Source organism: Palaemon carinicauda, chromosome 8 (genome assembly GCF_036898095.1).
Source record: "Palaemon carinicauda isolate YSFRI2023 chromosome 8, ASM3689809v2, whole genome shotgun sequence".
Lineage (NCBI taxonomy): Eukaryota > Metazoa > Arthropoda > Malacostraca > Decapoda > Palaemonidae > Palaemon > Palaemon carinicauda.
The window spans coordinates 154,687,617-154,711,528 of record NC_090732.1 but is presented as its reverse complement, the minus strand read 5'-3'; the positions used below and the strand labels follow the sequence as shown (position 1 = coordinate 154,711,528).

The window sequence follows — 23,912 nt, the reverse complement described above, 5'->3', positions numbered from 1 at the left end:
CAAGGACACGGTCTTGGACCGAGTCTTTGGTACCCAAAAACCCTCTAAGGCCAGCGTGGCTTTGCCCTGGTCCCAAGGGGTTAAGAGTGCCAGAGATAAGGTCGAAGGCCAGCTCTCCGAGCTTGTCTCCTCCAGCCGATCCAGCGCCGGTAACAAACTCCTCCCGCCTCCTCGAGTCCATCAGAGGAAGTACTTTGACATCATGGAGGAGACTTGTTTAGCTCTTCCCTTACACCACTCTTTGGAAGAGCTAACCAGGGGAGTCCCTCTAGAGAGAGACTCCAACCGGCAAGTGTCGTTCTCGGTTACAGAGATCCTTAGCCAGGAGATGGTGACGAAGTGTGCCATGCAGACAACTTCGTGGCTGGACATCTGGCTAGGGTCTCTGGGCATCCTGTTACGATCTGAGGACTTGTCTAAAGAGAGTATCAGGAAGGCCATGGAGACCTTTCTACTTTCAGGCACTCATACCATTGAGTTTCTAGCCCATCAAGTCTCGAACTTATGGGCTAATACCATCTTGAAGCGTCAAGATGCGGTGTCTGAGAGATTCCACCGGAAGGTCCCCAGCACCGAGAGCAGCAGGCTCAGACATTCTTCCATCTTGGGGAAGAATTTGTTTGAGCCTAAGGACGTGGAGCAGGCGGCTGAGAGGTGGAGGAAGTCCAACCAGGACTCTCTCCTACATAGGGCTTTAACATCAAAGCCCTATAAACCTCCAGCAACCACGTCCTACCAAGACCGCGAAACCGGCAGCTGCAGCGAAGACAACGGTGTCGAAGGGGAGGAAAAAATCCTAGAGGGAGTGGCCGAGGTCGCAAACGCTAGGATTGGCAGTCCCCCTGTATGTCCACCAGTGTGGGGATGCCTACAAAGTTGCGCAAACAGGTGGCAGCAACTCGGGACCGATTCCTGGACGATTTCCGTAATCAGTCAAGGATATCGCGTCCCGTTCACGACATCTCTACCTCCCCTGACAGCGAATCCAGTGTCGGTGAGCTCCCTTGCCATGGGATCGGCAAGGGAGAAGTCCAGACCATGTTGAAGAAGGGCGCTCTCCAAGAGGTCATCGACGGGTCCCCAGGCTTCTTCAGTCGACTCTTTCTTGTAAAGAAGGCGTCTGGAGGCTATAGACCAGTCATCGACCTCTCAGCTCTGAACAGGTTTGTCAATCAGACCCCGTTCAGCATGGAGACGGCAGACATGGTCAGACTTGCAGTGAGACCGCAAGACTTCATGTATACACTGGACCTGAAGGATGCGTACTTCCAGAGCCCAGTCCATCCGTCTTCAAGAAAGTACTGTACTTAAGATTCAGCCTAGACAACAAGATCTACTAGATCAAGGTGCTGTGTTTCGGTATCTCCACAGCACCTCAGGTTTTCACCAGAGTGTTCACCCTAATATCGTCGTGGGCACACAGGATCGGCATCCGTCTCCTCCGTTATCTGGACGACTGGGTGATCATAGCAGACTCGGAGTCGGCCCTTCTTCGACACCAAGACAAACTTCTGGAACTTGCCAAGATCTGGGGATCATGGTAAATCTCGAGAAGTCTTTTCTGCTTCCTACTCAAAGGCTGGTATATCTAGGCATGATCATAGACACCAATCTCCACAAAGCCTTCCCATCAGACGACAGGATAGCAAGGCTGAGGAGGGTCGCGAGTCCTCTCCTCAGACGAGAAAAGCCCCAGTCCAATCGTGGTTACGTCTCCTCGGTCACCTCTCATTCTTGGCCCTTCTAATTCCCAACGGTCGCCTCAGAATGAGATCTCTGCAATGGCGACTCAAGTCCCGGTGGAATCAAGGTCAAGATTCCCCGGACATCTTGATCCCTATGGGTCCTGCGGAACGGACGGATCTTCAGTGGTGGGTAACAGACGAGAACCTACGAAGGGAAGTGGATCTTCTCGTCCTCCCCCCGGATTTGATGCTGTTTTCGGACGCCTCAAGGAAAGGGTGGGGGGCCCACGTTCTGCACTACAGGACCTCAGGCTTGTGGTCAGAATCAGAACAGTACCTCCATATAAATCTGCTAGAAATGAAAGCCGTATTCCTAGCCCTTCAACAGTTCCAACGTTACCTGGCGGGTCACTCTGTGGTGGTGATGAGAGACAACACCACAGTAGTGGCTTACATCAACAAGCAGGGAGGTACCTTTTCAGAGCAGCTATCCTATCTCGCAGTAGAGATACTCAGATGGACCAAAGTCCACTTGATTCCACTATCGGCTCTCTTCATTCCAGGCAAGAGGAATGTGCTCGCCGACAGTCTGAGCAGAGCATCTCAGATAGTGAGTACCGAGTGGTCTTTGGATCATCTAGTAGCCAACAAAGTTCTGATTTTGTGGGGTTCCCTGACTGTGGATCTGTTCGCTACAGCGCTGAACTTCAAGCTCCCGCTGTACTGCTCCCCAGTCCCGGATCCCAAGGCACTCTGGCAAGATGCCTTCCAGCAACAGTGGGACAACATCGACGTATACGCCTTTCCCCCGTTCTGTCTGATGAGGAGGGTACCCAACAGGACCAGAATATTGGTTAATCTCTCGATGACCCTAATAGCTCCGCTATGGCATCATTTGGAATGGTTTCCAGACCTTCTGCAACTCCTAACGGAACTTCCGAGAGAACTCCCACCACGGCGCGAGCTACTCAAACAACCGTGGCACAAGAAAAACGATTGGAAGGGTACTGCATTATTCCTGCAACTGTTTATATTGTTAATCAGCTTGGTATAAACTTCCCTTACGCTACTGTATGAACAGTGTATAGAAAAGAGTCAGTACATCCATCCCTGGAATTCAATGTATCGCAAAACAGGATTATCTCATTTGATAGAAATAAATGATGCATTGCTCAAAATGGGTGAAATGGGAGAAGGTGAAGATATGAACTCAAGTTTCAAGGCTCAGCTAGAAGATGTTGTCATTAGAGAAGTTTTGACATCAGGCACGGATCTTCTTCATTACTCTCAGTCAGTTGAAAAAGAGCTTCGATAGTTGGAAAACTTGAGTATCCAAGATTTCATCAACAAGGATCAAGATATTGCTACTCCACATCACCAGATCACAAAAGGTGATTCCATACTTAGTGATGGACAGATTTTTAAATGTTTGCCCCAGAACCGAGTGAACGTAAAGGGGCCTAAAACCGTCTTTTTGCGGAGATAGCCAAACTTTTAAGTGTCATAAATATTAATAGTTAACTGTAACTATTGAAATGGCATTCTGGTACTTGCCCAAATAGATACACGGTTAGGTGCCTTTGTTTATACTTGTACTGTATAGGAACACTTATGAGTGTCCCACCTGTGGAAAAAATTTCTTGTTTGTTTGTTATTAGTGGAGTTGATTTGCAAAGGAATACTAATTTTGTTTAAGTGTTCATAACAGTTTTTTTTGTTTGTTTAATTTTCTAATAAATATTTTTTTTGCTTGTTTTTATGAATACAGCATCTCATTCCAGTTCCTTACACCAATGTGCTCCCCTTCTCAGCCACTGTTTATTTTCTCAGTTTTAATTATAATGTTCTCTTTCACCTAATGTTCTGACTCTTACTTGAGCATAAAACCATCTTACCTAAAGAATATAGAGCTATATACAATATTCTACTGATTTCCCAGGAATGAATCAACGTTCTTCTTACTGTACATGTTAATCCAGCTAGCCCAATGAAAGGTATGATAAGCAAGATTCTAGCTGGGTCCCCTTGCCCAGTATAAATCAAGGGGTGGTGCCCAGAGCTCCGTTCTCTTGACCTGTTACTTAGGTTTTTTGGGTATTCCACCGTTGAATATTTGTTGTGTAGTGAACGTAGGGTTGTGGTCGGCATTCGGACACTAGGCAGTTCGGGTGCTACTTCTGGCCACAGTCCGCAAACCACTACAACGGTAGTGGCTTACATCAACAAGCAGGGAGGTACCTTTTCAGAGCAGCTATCCCATCTGGCAGTAGAGATACTGAGATGGACCGAAGTACACTCGATTTCACTATCAGCTCGTTTCATTCCAGGCAAGAGGAATGTACTCGCCGACAGTCTGAGCAGGGCATCCCAGATAGTGAGTACCGAGTGGTCTTTGGATCGTCTAGTAGCCAACAAAGTCCTGACTTTGTGGGGTTCCCGACGATGGATCTGTTCGCGACAGCTTTGAATTTCAAGCTTCCGCTGTACTGCTCCCCAGTCCCGGACCCCAAGGCACTCTGGCAAGATGCCTTCCAACAACGGTGGGACAACATCGACGTATACGCCTTTCCCCCGTTCTGTCTGATGAGGAGGGTACTCAACAAGACCTGAATATCTGTCAACCTTTCAATGACCTTGATAGCTCTGCTATGGCATCACGCAGAGTGGTTTCCGGACCTTCTGCAGCTCCTGACGGAATTCCCGAGAGAACTTCCTCCACGACACTAGCTACTCAAACAACCTCACGCCAACATCTTTTACAAAGCCGTAATGCCTGGAGACTATCCAGCATCTCCTCGCAGAGAGAGGCTTTTCGCAATAAGTTGCTGAAAGGATGTCTCGACACATGCGAAAGTCATCCGCAGGGATCTACCAGGCAAAGTGGAGAGTTTTCTGTGGTTGGTGTCGTGGAAGGGGTATCTCTCCACTCGATGCCACTATTCCAGCAATAGCGGAGTTTCTCGTGTATTTGCGGGAAGAAATGCGGATTTCAGTCTCGGCAGTGAAAGGCTATCGCTCAGCCTTAAGTCTTGCCTTCAGGCTCAAAGGAATGGACATTTCCTCTTCGCTGGAACTTTCTCTACTCATACGAAGTTATGAACTTACTTGCCCTCAGTCGGAAGTGAGACCTCCTCCATGGAACGTGGTTCGAGTTCTGAGGTCTCTTAAGAGACCTCCCTTCGAACCATTACGCCAGGCTTCAGATTGCCACCTGACTTGGAAGACGGTGTTCCTACTTGCTTTGGCCTCGGCCAAGCGAGTCGGCGAACTTCATGGTCTCTCGTATGACATCGCCCATTCAAGGGGATGGGGGGAGGTAACGTTCAGATTCGTCAATGAGTTTGTTGCTAAGACAAAATCCAGGAGTACCGGACCCTCGGTTCGACTCTTTCCGGATTTCGAGTCTTCGTTCTGTAACAGATGACCCAGACCATCTCCTACTGTGCCCAGTGAGGAGTCTGAGGCTCTATCTTAAGAGAACAGCGGCAATTCGTCCTCGGGTGCAGGCATTGTTTGTGAGCACTGGAAGGACGAAGAGGAGGGTCACTAAGAATACTATCTCAGTGTGGATTCGCAGGGTTATCCATCATTCTCTGAATCCCTACCCTCCTCTGTCACGTCGCCCTAGAGCACACGATGTCAGGGGCATTGCTATGTCCCTGGCCTTCAAGGAGAACTACTCAGTGACGCAGGTTTTACAAGCAGAGGTTTGGAAGCGTCAAATGACCTTCACAGCCCACTACCTGCAAAACGTGACTCACAGGAGGCTCTATACGTTTTCTATCGGCCCTGTGGTGGCTGCACAACAGCTGGTTTAAACCTCAGGCTCCTTAATGGACAAGTAGCAGAGGGTTGAGGGCATTGTTACCCGGTTATAGTCTGCATGAATGAAAAGGTATGCCTGGCCCTTATTCTTTTCTTCATTCTCCCCTCTCTTGGGGAAAGCAGCATCCTGGGTTTTCTGCACAGCTGACCTCAAACCACTGCAGGTAAACCATGTTTCTTTGTGTTTGTAGTATTAAGATAATACTGTCACGTCCCCATACCCTTACGAGGTGGTATTGGGAACGTCCTATCCTAGAATTCCATCTAAAGGACTTCAGGTCAACTTCCTTGGACAAGTCACACTTCATTCCTTCACACACAAGCTTATATAGGCCGCGGTCCTTGCAGAGCAAGGCACTTGCGAGGTCCAGGGACTCCATATCTCTGAGTACTGACACACTCAGATACTGAGTCCCCGGGCAAAAAGCCAAAAGCCAGTAATGGCTGGGACTTACCACCCTACCTAAGGGTTGAGTCACTCATATTAAATAGCGTGGTTTGTATTTCAGTTACGAAACAAATGACAAATTCGTAGATAATTTGTATTTTTCCTAACTATACTAACCTTAGCTATTTAATCAAACTTGCCCGCCAGCCCTGTCCCCCGGGAAGTTCTACCTATAAGCAAAGTGAGCTAATCACAGGTGTGTGAGGGGGGGGGGGAGGGTAGCAAGCTACCCCTCCCTACCCCCGGCTAACTAGCGATGTGGGTAGTAAACCCTTGTTAAAATTCTAATGGCTTGTCATTTCAGCTACGCCGAAAGTAATACCCATATTAAATAGCTAAGGTTTGTATAGTTAGGAAAAATACAAATTATCTACGAATTTGTCATTCTAAGGATATTCGCGCCAGGAGTTAGAATGCTGGAGACCTTAAGTTAAATTCTCTGGGAATATCACTGTAGTCAAATACTGTATACCCTAGGAAGCTACTTAAAGGAACCTTCCATCAGGAGGACATGGCTATCTCGCCCAAAAATAGATTTTTCAATATTAAACTTACCCGATAATCATGTAGCTGTCAACTCCGTTGCCCGACAGAATTCTACGGGAGGGATACGCCAGCTATCACTATACTAGAAGGGGGTGTACTCACAAGCGCCACCTGTGGCCAGGTACTACAGTACTTGTTGTTGACGCCACCTCACTTTTTCCTCTGTCGTGCTTCCGGCAAGACGTTCTTGGATACTCTTATGATTTTGGAGTATTGTTCACGGTTTGGTGAAGTATTTCTCTAAAATTTGCAGCTATTCGCTATACTGGAAACTTCTATATTAGCTTAGTTAGCTTTTGGAATTAATTTGATTATTTATGGTGACGAAGAGAGTATGAACTCTCTTTCACCTTTAAATGGCCGACCCTTCCCTTAGACGGAAGTGTTGGTGTCTAAGAGAGTATAGACTCTCTTTCTTAATTTTGCTTAACAAAAGTTATAGATTTATTTTATATCTCTCCGCCTCTTATAGGCCTCTTCGATTAACTTTCTTTTATTATAAACTTATTAAAATTAATTTTTATATTTGTTTATATTCGACCTTCCTAATAGTAGGCGGTCTTTTCTTGGTACCGAAGTTAATTAACTTTGAGCCCGTCATTTCGGTTTTACCTGTTAACATATTATGCTATTTTAATGTCTTTGAAAGAATTTCTTTGATAGTCTCGTACTGTTTTCAAAGTTGAACTAACGTTTTGTTTTGTCTCTGCAGTTGTTGACGTTCAGAACGTTCAGCTTGCGCTCTATCGTTACGATAGAGAAAGAATTTTCACGGTTTCACGTTGCAGTAAGAGTAACCGTGTCTAGCGTTTTGTTCATTCTTTCTTAACTTAATGGTTTTAATCCTAATAAAGGAACTTTTCATTTTGGGAAATATTTCAGTTTTTTCCTTTAACAATAATATGTTTTAACGATATATATGATTGGGCTCTTCTCTCAGGTTCTAAGTCAAGAGAGAGAGAGAGAGAGAGATAGAGACGGAGGGAGAAAGAGGAGGATAAACGTTTCATTCAAGCGAGTAACGTTGTTATCGTTTTTGCTATTCTCCCTAGTCTCTTTAGGGGAAGAAGGTAAACGTTTCTAGAGTGATCTAGTGTTTAGTCTCTTTCCAGCCACTGAATTATTTATCTTTCATTAGATTTTCTGTTACATTGTAATTCTGTTTTCGCAATTACTAACTTTTGAGAAAGGATAGAATTGCGTGTTTCAGGTACAAACCACTTAAAATTTCGAGTTCAGTGAAATAAGTGCAAACAGAAAATCAAAGTGATAAGTGATTAGCGCAAAATGTGTCAGTGTTGTGCGTGAGGGTACTTCTGTGCGCGCCAGTCGTCCTCCCAGTCCGGGACCTCTTGCAAGCTCCCAAGCCCAGGGGAGAAGCAATGTCGAAGGGCAAAAGGGTTCAGCAGGCCTTGATCGGCGCACAGAAGTATCCTCGGTGGTTGCGGGCGTGTCTTACCGAGACCGTCACTCCCACCCGCAGACGATTGAGCCCTTATTTTGCTCGTCTGCAGAAGAAATTTAGGGGAGAAGACGCTGGTCTCAGGTCTCAAGACCTCTTAAACGTAAAGTCCAGACCTATGCCAGACGTACGAAGTTAGAGTTCAACAACCCGGATGCAGTCATTGGGTTAGCTCTGACTCGCCGCAGTCATCAGTTGAATGCACTCCGCCTAAGAGGAGTAAGGTTCTGCCGCAACAGATCTCTGCTGTTAAGGCTTTACCTCAGCAGACCTTAGTGTCTGCCGACCCCAAGTTGACTCTACTGCAGTCCATGCAGTCACAACTTTCGGTCTTGATGCGTGAGTGTCGGGCTGAGAAGGTTGCGCCTCCGCCTGCGCTCGCTCCGCCTGCGCTCGCTCCGCCTGACCGCAGGCCTGCCAGGCGTACGATGTTGAGCCACGTTATGAGTTTACTGATCCCAGTGGTGTGCAGCTCCCTCCGCCTTCCTTAAGGCAACCTCAGCAATGGGAACAGGAGGCTTATACCTCTCTTCCTCCGCTTCCACTTGCTGTTCCACCAGTGAGGCAACACTCGCTTGAGGTACAACAACCTCTCCCATCCATGAGTCAGTCTCCTCAGCTCTCGCTGCAGCGAGCTCAACCCTCCTCAGGGCAAGCACCTCAACAACTTAGCCTTGCGCCTCAGGAGCCTCAACTTGCGAGACTTTTACTGCGTTCTGCGCAGCCACTGCCTTTTCGCTCTCAGCTCACATCGCAGAAACCTTAACTCGTTCCTCAGGAACTTGCTACTGCGCATCCGCCAACCACTCAGCAAGCGCAACCCTTGAGTTCAGCTACTCATGCCAGGAGTCAGCCTCCTCCACCCATGCGCCTACCTTCTGCTACTTCTTTTGATCAGCCTTTGCAGACTGAGCCTCAGGTGTTCCCTCAACAGAGTCTTGAAGAGGAAACCACAACTATTGTTGTTCCAGCTCGTTCTGACTCTGCTGTTCAGCATACCTTACCTCCATTTTCAAACATTATGATAATGGAGGTTATTTGTATCACTTATAAAAATATATTTGTATTCCTTGCAATATATTTTTAACAATATCGCAAAATATGGCAAAAATATGAATCATGAGTTATGAATGTAAGGTAAATATTATGTTGATATTAAAACCCCATGCAAGCATGCATAAAGCACTCTAGCACTGGTCATGGAATTTCTGAGAAATGTTAAACGCCATGCACACGCTCTGCTTACCTTACAGCATGCTCTACATACAGCATGCTCTGCTTACAGCATGCTCTGCATACAACATGCTCTGCATACAGCATGCTCTGCATTCAGCATGCTCTGCATACAACATGCTCTACATACAGCATGCTCTGCATACAGCATGCTCTGCATACAACATGCTCTGCATACAGCATGCTCTGCATTCAGCATGCTCTGCATACAACATGCTCTGCATACAGCATGCTCTGCATTCAGCATGCTCTGCATACAACATGCTCTACATACAGCATGCTCTGCATACAGCATACTCTGCATACAACATGCTCTGCATACCTTACCGCATGCTTCTCAGTCACACATCTTTGGTTGTTGCCAACTCACTAGACTGGCAAGCATTTTCATAACGTTGCCTTCTAGTCTGCTGCTTTTGCACCAGTGAAACCCTCACTGAGAGAACTTAGCTTTTCTAGGATATGGTCCCTGTAGATGAGAAAGTTCTTTTCTCCCTCCTTCTGATATTCCCTTGAGGACTCTGTCATTTGGAGGGAGCCTTTAGCTGCGTAGCCTCCTATGGACTTTTATTTAAGCATAACATGCTTCCAGGGAAGGTAATGGTTCCACTTCAGTCGCTAATCCCGTCTGTTACCACACCTGCTCCCATAGACCTTGAGCTGTGTTGCAAGACATGCAGTCCAAGCTTAGTCCTTGTTAGAGTCAATGTGTCACGGGGAAGACGTTCAACAACCAGCAGAAGTGACTTGTTGTGACGCAGTGCGGCAACCTCAGCAACCCGATAAGGAGTTGTCTGTACGACCCAGACAGTCTAGACAGATTCGGGTTGTCACTGTACTTCCTTGCTTGCCCATGGTTGACAGTTCACAGACTGTGCAGCAGTACCATGATCTTGTGTCCGGCTCCGTCAGACGACTGGCTTTTAAGAGCTCCCACAAGTCGTCGCTGTCTGGAGATTTTCAAATGGACTATGGATCTGACCAAGGAACTGGGCCTCCTGGTCAATTTTGAGGAGTCTCAGCTCGTCCCATCCCAGACCATTGTCTCCTTGGGTATGGATCTTCAGAGTCGAGCTTTTCGGGCTTCTCCGTCGGCCCCAAGGATCTTCCAAGCCCTAGAATGCATCCAGAGCATGCTGAGAAGGAACCGATGCTCAGTCAGGTAGTGGATGAGTCTAACAGGGACACTTTCATCGCTGGCCCTGTTCATCGTGTTAGGGAGACTCCACCTCCCCCCCCTTCAGTATCATCTAGCTGCTCACTGGATAAAGGACATGACGCTAGAGACGGTCTCAGTTCCTGTTTCCGAAGAAGAGGAGGTCTTCTCTCGCGTGGTGTAAGAACAGCTTTCTTCTCAAGGAAGTCTACCTTTGGCTGTTCAGAAACACGACCGCCGTCTCCTCTCGGACGCATCAGACACGGGCTGGGGTGCGACTTTGGACGGACAAGAATGCTCGGGAACATGGAATCAGGAGCAAAGGACACTTCACATCAATTGCAAGGAGTTGTTGGCGGTTATTCTGGCCTTGATAAACTTCAAGTCCCTCCAGCTTAACAAAGTGGTGGAGGTGGACTCTGACAACACCACAGCCCTGGCTTACATCTTCAAGCAGGGAGGGACTCTTTCGTGGAAGTTGTTCTAGATCGCAAGGGACCTACTCATCTGGTCTAAAGATCGAAAGCTAACTGGTAACGAGGTTCATTCAGGGCGATATGAATGTCATGGCAGATCACCTCAGCCGGAAGGGTCAGGTCATCCCCACAGAGTGGACCCTTCTCAAGAATGTTTGCAGCAGACTTTGGGCCCTGTGGGGTCAGCCAACCATAGATCTGTTCGCTACCTCGATAACCTAGAGACTCTCTGTTGTATTGTTCTCCGATTCCAGACCCAGCAGCAGTTCATGTGGATGCTTTTCTGCTGGATTGGTTCCATCTCGACCTGTATGCATTCCCGCCGTTCAAGATTGTCAACAGGGTACTTCAGAAGTTCTCCTCTCACAAAGGGACACGGCTGACGTTGGTTGGCTCCGCTCTGGCCCGCGAGAGAATGGTTCTTAGAGGTACTGCAATGGCTGGTCGACATTCCCAGGACTCTTCCTCTAGGAGTGAACCTTCTAAGTCTACCTCACGTAAAGAAGGTACACCCAATCCTCCACGCTCTTCGTCTGACTGCCTTCAGACTTTCGAAAGACTCTCAAGAGCTAGGGGCTTTTCGAAGGAGGCAGCCAGAGCGATTGCCAAAGCAAGGAGAACATCCACTCTCAGAATCTATCAGTCTCAAGGGGAAGTCTTCCGTAGCTGGTACAAGACCAATGCAGTTTCCTCAACCAGTACCACTGTAACCCAGATTGCTGACTTCCTGTTATATCTAAGGAAAGTAAGATCCCTTTCAGCTCCTACGATCAAGGGTTACAGAAGTATGTTGGCAGCGGTTTTCCGCCACAGAGGCTTGGATCTTTCCACCAACAAAGATCTACAGGACCTCCCTAGGTCTTTTGAGACCTCAAAGGAACGTCGGTTGTCCACTCCAGGCTGGAATCTAGACGTGGTCCTAAGGTTCCTTATGTCATCAAGATTTGAACCTCTCCAATAAGCCTCTTTTTAGGACCTCACATTAAAAACTTTTTTCCTCGTGTGCTTGACAACAGCTAAACGAGTAAGTGAGATCCACGCCTTCAGCAGGATCATTGTTTTCACATCTGAAACGGCTACATGTTCCTTGCAGCTCGGTTTTTGCTAAACGAGCTTCCTTCACGTCCTTGGCCTAAGTCGTTCGAGATCCCAAGCCTGTCCAACTTGGTGGGGAATGAACTGAAGAGAGTACTTTGCCCAGTTAGAGCTCTTAGGTACTATCTAAAAAGGTCTTAACCTTTACAAGGACAATCAGAAGCCTTATAGTGTGCTATCAAGAAACCTTCTTTTCCAAGTTCTAAGAACTCAGTTTCTTACTATTCAGGCTTCTGATTAGAGAATCACATTCTCATCTGAAGGAAGAAGACCTTGCTTTGCTGAAGGTAAGGACACATGAAGTGGGAGCTGTGGCTACTTCAGTGGCCTTCAAACAGAGCCATTCTCTGCAGAGTGTTATGGATGCAACCTATTGGAGAAGCAAGTCAGTGTTCGCATCATTCTATCTCAAAGATGTCCAGTCTCTTTACGAGTACTGCTACACCCTGGGACCATTCGTAGCAACGAATGCAGTAGTAGGCGAGGGCTCAGCCACTACATTCCCATAATCCCATAACCTTTTAACCTTTCTCTTGAATACTTTTTATGGGTTGTACGGTTGGCTAAGAAGCCTTCCACATCCTTGTTGATTTGGCGGGTGGTCAATTCTTTCTTGAGAAGCGCCGAGGTTAAAGGTTGTGATGAGGTCCTTTAGTATGGGTTGCAGCCCTGTATACTTTAGCACCTTTGAGTTGATTCAGCCTTCCAAGAGGAACGCTGCGCTCAGTAAGGAAGACGATCTTATGAAAGGCAGAGTAACGGTTCAAGTCGACTTCCTTACCAGGTACTTATTATTTCATTGTTATTGTGGATAACTGATTATATGAAATACGGGATACTTAGCTATCCTTTAGTCTTGTACACTGGTTTTTCACCCACCCCCCTGGGTGTGAATCAGCTACATGATTATCGGGTAAGTTTAATATTGAAAAATGTTATTTTCATTAGTAAAATAAATTTTTGAATATACTTACCCGATAATCATGATTTAATTGACCCACCCTTCCTCCCCATAGAGAACCAGTGGACCGAGGAAAAAGTGAGGTGGCGTCAACAACAAGTACTGTAGTACCTGGCCACAGGTGGCGCTTGTGAGTACACCCCCTTCTAGTATAGTGATAGCTGGCGTATCCCTCCCGTAGAATTCTGTCGGGCAACGGAGTTGACAGCTACATGATTATCGGGTAAGTATATTCAAAAATTTATTTTACTAATGAAAATAACATTTTTCGCTTTGCTCAAAATCTGTTTTAACTTCCGGAGCAAATATCCCGAGAGATATATGGGCTTTCCCTTCTTAAGGCCGTTCACCTTTCATGGGCCTCTGACAGTGTACTAACGGGGGGAGCACCTTTCCCATTCGCGGGTTAAGATTGCGCTTCCGATTGTTTTCTCAATTATTTACGTGAAATTATAATTGTTTGTAATTTAAATTTTCAGCTTCTTCTCCTTGGGGAACACTTCCCTTCGGAGGATAAGTGGTTCTTCCTATTAGTGAATATTTTTAGCTGATTTGAATAGTTGTAATTGTAATTCTTGTTTTATTACAGTTACTCACCGCCCCCCTTCTCCCGTCAATGTCGACCGGGGAATGGAAGGCGCAGTTCTTGTTTTGTTTGTTCTCTCGGTGGTCTCCCTTCCCGCCGCGGACTAGGTGTTCCTCCCGAGGGAATTTTCTGTTACATAATTTATTTTATTTTTCCTCGGTTAGTGATGTAGTTTTCTTTGTTTGACTAAGAGTGCCGACGAAGCAGAGCTTGTCTGTTCATGCCTGGGATCTGCTGTCACTGCCGTCCCTCAGAGGACTTCATCATAGGCGTCTTCCCTTCTCTTAGAAGTACGCCCGTAGTAACACTTGACCAGCACTTCATTTTCAAGGAACTAGCTCCGGCTATGCTTCCTCAGGTAGCGCTCTTGTCAGATAATCTTAGAGCGCTACCAGGAAGTTCGTTTCCAGGGGTTGGACAACTTTCCCTTTCGAGGTAGAGTTTTCCTCCCCAGGTGTGAGGTTGTTTCTCCCTTCCAAGGGAGAACTTCCTGCATCTTCATCACTACATTGACTTCGACTGCTGTTGCTGTCTTCACCTAGACTACGCCCCCCCCTTGCTGAGTCTCTCTTCCTTCGGGGACGGACCCTAGAATTAGGCTAATCTCTCCTGCGAAGTGATCACCTCTCTCGTTCGCGAGAGTGGCCACTCATGACTCCTCTTCGGAGGATTATTACTGCTGAAGGTCAGCTTGCTGGTCCACTGGCCCTCATGGGTGTCTTCTGTTACTGGACCTTCTGATGATGCTGCAGCTAGTCCTCGTACTTCGGTCCTGGACTCTTATCATTCCCAATCTCCATCAGTGAATGTTTGCCCTTCAAAAGGGCACATCCCAGTTCCTGATCGTCCTGCCAGTTGACCTGCCGACTTACCAGCACAACCTCGCCACAGAGAGCAACGTATGCCAGCTCACCAGCCAACCTACGATTGCCGGTGCAACAGAGCTCACTGAACCTCAGCGTGCACCCGCACAACCTCGGCCTCCTGCGTGAAAGGGCTCTCCTGTGCGCCAGCACTTCCTACCCGCCAACGGTCTTCTGCACGCCAGTGTTCTCCTGAGCGCCAGTGTTCTCCTGCACGCCAGTGTTCTCCTACGCGTCAGCACTCTCCTGCCCACCAGTGTTCTCCTGCGCTCCAGCACGCTCCCACGCGCTTGCGCCATCTTTGTCCTACGCGCCAGCGCTCTCCTGCACGCCAACGATCTCTACGTGCCAGCATTCGCCCGCGCGCCAGCTCTCTCCTGTGCATGATCACTTCTCCGCGTGCGCCAGCAATTTTTTGTGCGCCCCAGCAGTCTCCTGCACGCGAGTCAGCAGTCTCCCGAGCGCATGCCAGCAGTCTCCCGCTCGCACGCCAGCAATCTCCCGAGCATGCGCTAGCGGTCTTACGTTCGTGCGCCAGCAACCATCCGCGTGCCAGCGCTCTCCTACGTGTGAGTTCTCGCCAACAACCGCATGCCCAAGCGCCAGTGCTTGTGCGACTGGTCGCGCGCTTCTGCGCATTCTAGGGAAACTGCACAACTCCCTACACAGTGTCTTACTGCGCGCCAGCGCTCTCCTGCTCACAGATCCAGCTCTCGTCAATGCGCCTGCTCTTGAGAAAGAACCAGCGCTCACCTGCGCACCAGCGCTTGCCTGCTCGCCAGCACTTGCCTGCTCGCCAGCGCTTGCCTGCTCGTCATCACTCGCCTACTCGCCATCACTCTTCTGCGCTCTCTCCTGTGCAGTTGCGTTCTCAGAACCAATGCGCCAGCTCTTGCCAAAGATTCAGCGCTTGCCTGCGCACCAGTACTTGCCTGCTCGCCGGTGCTCTTCTGTGCATTCACCGAAAACTGCGCTTCAGCAGAAACTGAGCACCAGCATCATCCTGTGCGCCATCGCTCCAGTACTCTCCTGCACACTCATGCAATAGGCAAAAAGAATGAAAACTTTTTGACAGGCCACCATTGCCCCATCCCTCTCCCCGCAAACGTATAACAGTATGGCCGCCAGGAAATGAGGGAAGAGGCTTCACAGAAGGGTTCAAGATCCCGAAGATTCCATCTTCTAAGGGGAATCAAACGCATCTACCATCGGTCGAGACTCCACACAGGGAACCCTTGGTCCCTTTCTCTTCAGGAGTTTTTCTTGACAATACCACTGTGAGCAAACACGATCTTAACATTGCAAACAGCCTATCATTAGCTTGCCAAATCTCTAATTACCAATGAGAAATCATCAACCGACTGATCGCCAGATCACCATTTGCTGATCCCTAGCTCGCCGATCACCAGATTGCCAATTGCTAGCTCATCTCTCTCTGATCATTGACCCCTAGTCTGTCCAATTGCTAACGATCTCCAATTGCTAGTCAATAACCAGTCATCAGCTTGCTGATCACTAGATCGCCAATGGGCAGCTCATCTTTCTTCGATCATCGACCTCAGCACGCTGATCTTAGACCAGCTAATTATCAGCTTGCTAATCTCTGACCAGCCAATCGTCAGCTTGCTGATCACTTAATTGCTGATGGGCAGCTCATCTTTCTTCGATCATCAACCTCAGCTCGCTGATCTCTGACCAGCCAATCGTCAGCTTACTGATCTTCAGCTCACCGATCACCAGTCCGCGATCGATCGTTGATCTTCAGTGGCTCACCACCACCCACTGACTATCATAAAACCATTCTGCTGTCTCTCAGGGCTCTCCAAGCAGATTACCAACTCATTAATCACCAACCTTCCTTGGCTGACTGACCAGACAGCTTTCATCTGCCTGTCAGTTACCATCTTTGGCTCAAAGATCGCCGATTCATCGATCATCGGCAATTCACCGTTCACCAGCATTTCGTGACTCGGACTTACTAGTCAACCTCTGCCCGTGGTTCCCTTGATCAGAAGGCTTACAACATGTTTCTCGCTCCTCGCCGTTCGTCATCACACCAATCCACTAAAGTGATCGGCAAACGATCGACAACCCTCATCAGCGGCTTGTCTACAGATGACTACTTGCGAGCACTCTCCAACTGCACAGAAACCATGATACTCAGCCTTTAACCATTGTTTAACATTCGCCAGACTGATGCTGCTCTGAGGAATAGCATCAATCCCATCAGGGCGCATGGTAGGCTTAAGTGTTGCCTCACTTCTATCAGTTGAAGGAGTTCTCTCCCAGGGAAGAATCCTTACAAAGGCCATTGCGTCCCATCCTTTACGCCACAAGTCAAGACCTCAGCATCAACAATCTCCCATGTGAAAGGATCTGCAAGGAGCTGTCCCTTTGGGTCGATGTCCACACTGTGTTGGAGTTCGGACAAGGGCTAAGACCACAGGACTTCATCTGCACGCTGAACCTAAAAGACGCATACTTCCAGGCACAAACCATCCATCTTCTAGGAAGAATTGAAGATTCAGTCTAGACAAACAAGAAACACTAGTTCAAGGCACTGTGCTTCGGTCTTGCCACAGCACCCATCCTGGTCTCATAGGATCGGCTTCTGTCTCCTCCGTTTCTGGACGACTGACTGACCTTAGCAGACTCGGTGGCAACTTTGCATTAGCACCGGAACTTCTGAAGTCTTTTTAGCGGGATTGGGTGATCCAGGTAAATCTGTGGAAGTCTTCCCTACTTCCCTCTCAGAAGACTGGTGTATCTGGGAGTGATTCTAGACACTAATCTCCACAAAACCTTCTCATCAAAGACAGGCGTAGAAAAGTCACAAGACCCTTTCTCAAAATGACAAGAACTCCCACCCAGAGTGACTATTTTTTTTTTTCCTCGGACACCTTTCATCTCTGGCTTGTCTAGCCTCCAACTGCAGCCTCAATATTTATTCTCTCCAGGGGGTGGCTTGAGTCCGATTAGAATCAGGCCTTCGATTTCCCAGACATTCTGACCCCCATGGGACCAGAAGTTTGGACGAACCTCAAGGGATGAGTATCAGTCGAGAATCTACGGAGTGGTATAACCTTCTCATCCTTCCTCACCCCTCGGACTTGATGCTGTGCATAGATACATCAAAAGAAGGGAGGGACCATAGTGCTGCACCACACGACCTCAGATCTCTGGACAGAGTCCGAAAGTACCTTCACTTAAATCTCTTAAGAGATGAAGGCCAACTTTCCGGTCCTTCAACAGCCTCATCATTTCCTAACGGGCCACTCAGTGAGGTGATGAGCAACAACACCACACGCCGCATAGAGGCTCACATCAACTAGCAAGAAGGAACTTGCTCGGAGCCTCTTCCCATCTAACAGTATAAATACCAAAATGGGCCAAAGTCCGTTCGGTACCACTATCAACCCGCTTCATTCCAGACTAGAGGAATGAGCTTGCCGACAATCTGTGCACTGCATTTCAGATAAGGTGTACCGAATGGTCTTTGGATCACCTTGTAGCCGCCAAAGTCCCGACTTTACAGGGTTCTCCAACTAGGGATCTGTTCGCAACGCCCCTTAACCTCGGCTTCTGCTGCTCCCCTGTCCTAGACCCCAAGGCTCTCTGGCAAGAAGAATGCCAACAACAGTGGGTACAACAACAATGTTCATGTCTCATCCTGTTTTGTCTGGAGAAGAGTACTCAAGAAGGCTAGAACATTGGTCAGTCTTTCAAGGGCTCTCATAGCTCCGCTATGGCATTATGCAGAACGGTTTCCAAACCTTCTGCAACTCCTCGTCCAACATGTCGACTCACAATGTCAGGGGCATAGCTATGCCCCTGGCCCTTCTAAGCAGATTACTCTGTGACGCAGTTTTTACAAGCAAGGGTGTGAATGCTCCAGGTGACTTTCACGACCTTTCTCCTGCAAGACGTGACCCACAGGAACTCGATACGATCTCTATCGGTCCTGTGGTGGCTGCACAACAGCTGGTTGTATACCTCAAGCTCCTTATTGGACAAGTAGTAGAAGGTTGAGGGCACTGTTACCCAGTTTTAGTCTTTGTGCATGAAAAGATTTGACTGGCTCTTATTCTTTTCTTCACCCTCCCTTTTCTTAGGGAAAGCAGCATCCTGGGTTTTCTGCATAAGCTGACCTCAAACCACTGTAGGTAAACCATGCTCCCTTGTGTACCTAGTATTAAGCTAATACTGTTGCGTCCCCATACCCTGGCGAGGTGGTATTGGGAAAGTCTTGATTACAACAGTTTTTCCTACAAAAAGACTTAATAACTTTACCTAGATAGTCACACTTCTAAGTATCTCAACACACACCTTGCGTAGGCCGTGGACCTTACGCAAGGTTTTAGTGAGGCACAGGGACTCCTTATTTTAAGTACTAACATACTCAGATAAGGAGCCCTTGGGTAAAGCCAAAAGCCTAATGGGTGAGTTACCCCTAAATAAATAGCGTAGGTTTGTATTCCTGTTATGGAACAAATGACAAATTCGTAGATAATTTGTATTTTTCCTAACGATACAAACCTTAGCTATTTATACAAACTTGGCCGCCATGCCTATCCCCCTTGAAGTCCTACTTTCAAGCAAACTGAGCTAAATCACCAGTGTGTGAGTGGGACCAGTAGCAAGCTACCCCCCCCCCCTACCCCTGCTAACTAATCGGTGTGAGTAGTTAACCCTCGCTAAATTTTAATGGCTCGTCATTTCAGCTTCGCAGAAAGTAATACCCCTAAATAGATAGCTAAGGTTTGTATCGTTAGGAAAAATACAAATTGTATACGAATTTGTCATTTTTCCTAACTATACAAACCTTGAGCCCTTTACTCTTACTTGGTCCTCCAGCACCTATCTCCCTGTAAGTCCTACCTGCAGTTAAAAGTGATGTCATATAATTGGTGCGAGTGTGAGCAAGGTGGCTGGTTTACCCCCTGCTAATCAGCGGTGGGTAGTTACACCTTGCTAAAAGTTTTATGGCTAGTTTCAACTTCGCCAAAGAAATATAGTACGGTGTATACATAATAAAGAACTTCTGGTTTGTATAGTTAAGAAAAATACAAATTACTTTCAAAGTTGTCATTTTTCCTAGCCATACAAACTTGTGTCTTTTAAGTTTTACTTCCACCCAGCAAGTCCAGCCGGAGTTAGAATGGTTCCCGCTTCAAGCTACAGCCTGTCGACCTGACATAAGGTCAAGTAGGGCATGCCATATTGGTTGCCAGATCCTTGATTCTCCATTGGCTGTACCATCTTGTATGCTAGAGCATACCCCATATTAAATGGCTTGGGTTTGTATAGCTAGGAAAAATACAAGTTAGTTTAGAAATTTGTGATTTTTTTTTTACCTTTGTAATGTTTTAGGTAAAAGTAAACCTTTTGTAGATATGCCAGTTTAAGATGCTTAATGAAATTCCATTACATCCACAGGCGAGAAAGAGACTTATTAAGGCTGTCGCCTAACCAAGTGGATGAAGAGGCAGCAAGATGGTGTGGTTGTGTAAGCTATAGCATGGGAAGTGGCTGTCAGCCATGGATATCAAGTCCTGGAGAAGCTTTGAGATCAGCATTGCTTCTTCTAGCATTAACTGGCCTATCCCTTCTCACCTGGCTTGCTCTAAATCTCCAGGCTCAGTTAGATGCTGCTCAACGTATAACTAATGCAGGTAAGAAGTTTGTCTTATTTTTAACGGAGTACTTTAGTACTTTATTGTGTTAAACCAAATATAAACTATTACTTTGCAAATATTTTTCTTTGCTGGTTTAAGTACTTTGTATCAATTCCTGAATTCAGATGCCTCCACAACAATGGTTCATCAGTGAATGAGATGGGAAGTGTATATGACTTCCGTTATCCCTGATTTGAACACTTCGGTCTTCAAACAAAGTTATGAGAACTTTTTGCCTTAAACACTGAAAAAAAGTTTCAGAAGTTGAGCAACGATCTTGACTTATAAATCCGGGAAAGTATCCCAATGTAGACTAGAATTACCAAACTTATAATTAACTAGATAGCAAAGGGATACAAATAAAATTGAATTGCAAATTGATTTTGTGTGCTCCTGTCCGACAAAAAAAACTGTACCTAGTTTGAGTTTCTGAAGTTCTATCATTTCATCTACTTAACTAGGAATATTTTTCCGCAACCTGGTCACAATTTGGCCAAAATTCATAGGAAATAGGGTTGAATCACAAAAGAAAAGGCATGACTGCTAAAATTAACCCCATATTTGGTACTATGTGGTGGATCATATAGTCATGGAAGACATGAAGACAAAGAATTATCAGCTTCATAAAAGATCATATCCTTACACACAGTGAGTTCAGTGAGAAACAGTTGTAGAGATAGATATGTACTAAGATCTGGGATGAGAAATTTAATCAAGGTTCAAGCTTTTATTTAATTTAAGATGTGAGTCACCATCTGGTGACAAAACAGGAGTAGTATTTAAAGTATGGCAAATAAAGGGATTTTGACATAGGATCAATCTATTTTTAGGTGAGATAACCATGTCGTCCTGATGGAAGTTTCTTTAGGCAGCTTCTACTTGGGATATTTTCTGCGAGTGATATTCTAGAGAAATTTACCTGTAGAGGTATCACAGGGTTCTAATCCCTGGAGCAAATATCCCGAGAGATATTATTATTATTATTACTTGCTAAGCTATAACCCTAGTTAGAAAAGCAGGATGCTTTAAGCCCAGGGGCTCCAAAAGGGGTGATAGCCCAGGAGGAAAGGAAACAAGGAAATAAGAGAAGTAATTAACTATTAACATAAAATATTTTAAGTAACAACAGATATCGTTTATGTAACAGGGAATTGTTTTACCAAGGCTATCCTTTCCTGAATAGAGTTAACCTTGTCTCGAAGGGTATGGGATAGAATTGGTTATGTGGGAGAGAAGTTACAATTCTGATCTCAGTGTGTTACTGTAAACATGTTTGCTGGTTCGCTATTCCACCATCAGCCATCGTATGAAGCATGGCCTCACACTGAGAACTGGGAGAGGAAAAGTAACGGGCGGGTCTATTAGGACCTAATGGCTATCTCAACCAAAAATAGATTTTTCCTATGTCAAAATCTATTTTGTTCTGTAACTGGAATACAACCCTACGTTATTTATTAGGGGTTGTTAAGGACAAGCCATTAAGATTTAGCGAAGGTTAACTATCCATCCCACTAGTTAGCTGTCAGTGGGGGTGTTAGCTCGCTGTCCATCCCACTCACACACCTGTGATTGAGCTCACTTTGCTTTTGTCTCGGATGGTGAACGGTCATTACAGCTCTTCATCCTTACCAAATATTCGACTGCCATTAATGCTATTTTTGCTTTTTCTTTTTTTCATTGTGTGTGAGCGTTGACTTCTGCCGGCCATGGGTACCTGCTCTGGACATGAGAACTGCTCCTGCGGTACTTTCATGTCCGCTGAAGACATCGGTCCTCACACCCTTTGCCCTTCCTGCAGAGGTCAACGGTGTGATGTGGGTAGTAAGTGTTTCGAGTGTTGGGAGTGGTCTGCCTCCCAGTAGGAAAGGTTTGGGCGACAGCGAAAGAAGAAGTCTAAGCGGGACTCTTCTCCTTGGAAGGTTTCTTTGAAGCAGAAGAAACCCAAGGCTTCTTCTTCCACTTCCCCACCTTCCTCTGAAGGTCCTGCTCGTTCGGGTCCGCCCTCCAAGGATTACCTGCTGCAGCTTCTTTGCCGATGCGCTAGTGTGCAGCCTTCGTAGACGTTGTTGTGTCAGAGGCATCAGGGTCCTGCCGACGCTCCTGTCCCTTCGGACTCTTTAGCCGTTTGCAAAGTCCTAGGTGCGTCTCTCCTTCGAGTGTTTCTCCCCCTCGGGGTAGTTCATTCATAGAGACTCCTCTTCAGAGGACTGCTGCTGAAGGTCAGTTTGTTGATCCACCGGCCCCTAGAGGGCGTCACCGTGGACGTTGTTCCTATCGTGCTCACCCTCCGCCTTAGAAGTAGGCCTTCACCTTCGGTAAAGAGATGCCTCTTTGGCTCTTCACCATCGTCAGCGCAGTCTTGCTCTACAGAGGAGCCTCCTGGTCCTTCGTCTTCTGGCTCTCGACCTTTGCCTGCCCCTGGACATTGTTCCGACGATACTGCCGCTAGTCCATGTACTTTGACTCTAGCCTTTCCGCCTGAGGATCGAACACGATCCCCTTCGTAGGATGTTCACCCTTCCAAAGGATACATCCCTTCGCCTGCTCTTCATCCTACCCGCCGATCTTGAGCTCACCCTAGAACTCGCCTAACCCCCCCGTCTCTGTTCCTGTCTCCTCCATCTCATCATCTGCCTACGCACCGTTTGACCATGCATTAATCACATGGGAGCCAACCTGCTACGCGTTACTCTCCTGCTCGCCTTTCTCCAGTACGCCATTTGTTGGTGCGTCTTTCTCTCGCTCGCCCTCTACCTACTAGCTCGTCTCCCTCTCGTCAGGAGAACCTTTGCATCATGCACTCTCCGACCATCACCGACCGATGTTTCGTTTGCCAACACACCAAGATCCTGCTCATCGTTCGCCCAGTCATCGCGCTGCTGCGGGCCATCGTTCTTCTAGATACATGCCTACTGCTCAGCTGTCTCCACGACATCAGTCTTCTGTTCGTCAGCGCGTGCATGCTCCATCGTGTCATCAATTGCTGACGCATCCGCCTGCTTAATCACGCCATCGTTCCCCAGCTCGGTAATGGGCTCCAGCTATTCAGCATGCACCAACGTGCCAGCACTCACTAGGGCGCCAGAGCTCACCAGCACGCCAGCGCTTACCAGCACGTCAGTGCTCACCAGCGCGCCAGCATTCACCAGCGCGCCAGCATTCACCAGCGTTTGCCATCGCGCAAATGTGCCTCCTTCTCTGAGCTCACAGGCGCAAAGTAGGCACCGTTCACCAACGCATAGGCGCTTGCCAACGCACGACAATGCGTCCCAACGGTAGAAGAAGGCAAAACTAGACATACTTCATCCTCTGAATTCAAGGAAGTCGCACCATCTGGAGGATAAGGTAGGTACTCAGGAACGGAAAGTTAGGTGTTCACCTTCCAGACTATCGGTCTTCTCACTAAGGAAGGGCAGAGTCATGTCCCACTGGTCCTCATCGCCCAATTCCCGTCCGCGCAAACGCATTACAGCACGACTGCTGGGGAAAGAGGGAAAGGGCTCTACTAGGGAGTTCAAGATTCCGAAGATCCCAGCTTCATAGGCGGACCCACGGTATGACTCAGCCCTGGAAGTGACTCCTCAAAGAGAACCTTCGGTCCCTTTCCCTTCAGGGGATCTTTCAGATAGCGCCAGCGTCAGCAAGCAGCCCTGGTTCGATGCCATTGTCTGGGCGGTTGTGCAAGTTTTCGGGCCTGCCTTCTCAACTCACTCTTTGTGGTCTTAGCTGGCCTTCAACAACCTTTGGCACTATCAGAGTCCCGGCAAAGGACCTTTGGCTGCTTCGTCTCTGAAGAGGAAGAGAGGAGTCTTTGATACCATCAAATCATCTAGAGTGAAGCTGACCCCTGCGCAGCTTTCTTCATCTAGGTCAAACACTCCTGGTTCTCCTCCCAGAGGCT

The 23,912-nt window shown here is 47.3% G+C and overlaps 1 protein-coding gene across 2 annotated transcripts in view; it reads left to right on the top strand.

The window, feature by feature from the left end:
* Positions 1–23,912, top strand: part of LOC137646040 (uncharacterized) — a 70,045-nt gene that overhangs the window by 5,746 nt on the left and 40,387 nt on the right. For both annotated transcript variants that reach the window (XM_068379183.1, XM_068379182.1), the window contains exon 2: positions 19,773–20,008. In XM_068379183.1, the coding sequence (XP_068235284.1) occupies positions 19,773–20,008 (236 nt within the window). The remainder of the gene's footprint in view (positions 1–19,772; positions 20,009–23,912) is intronic.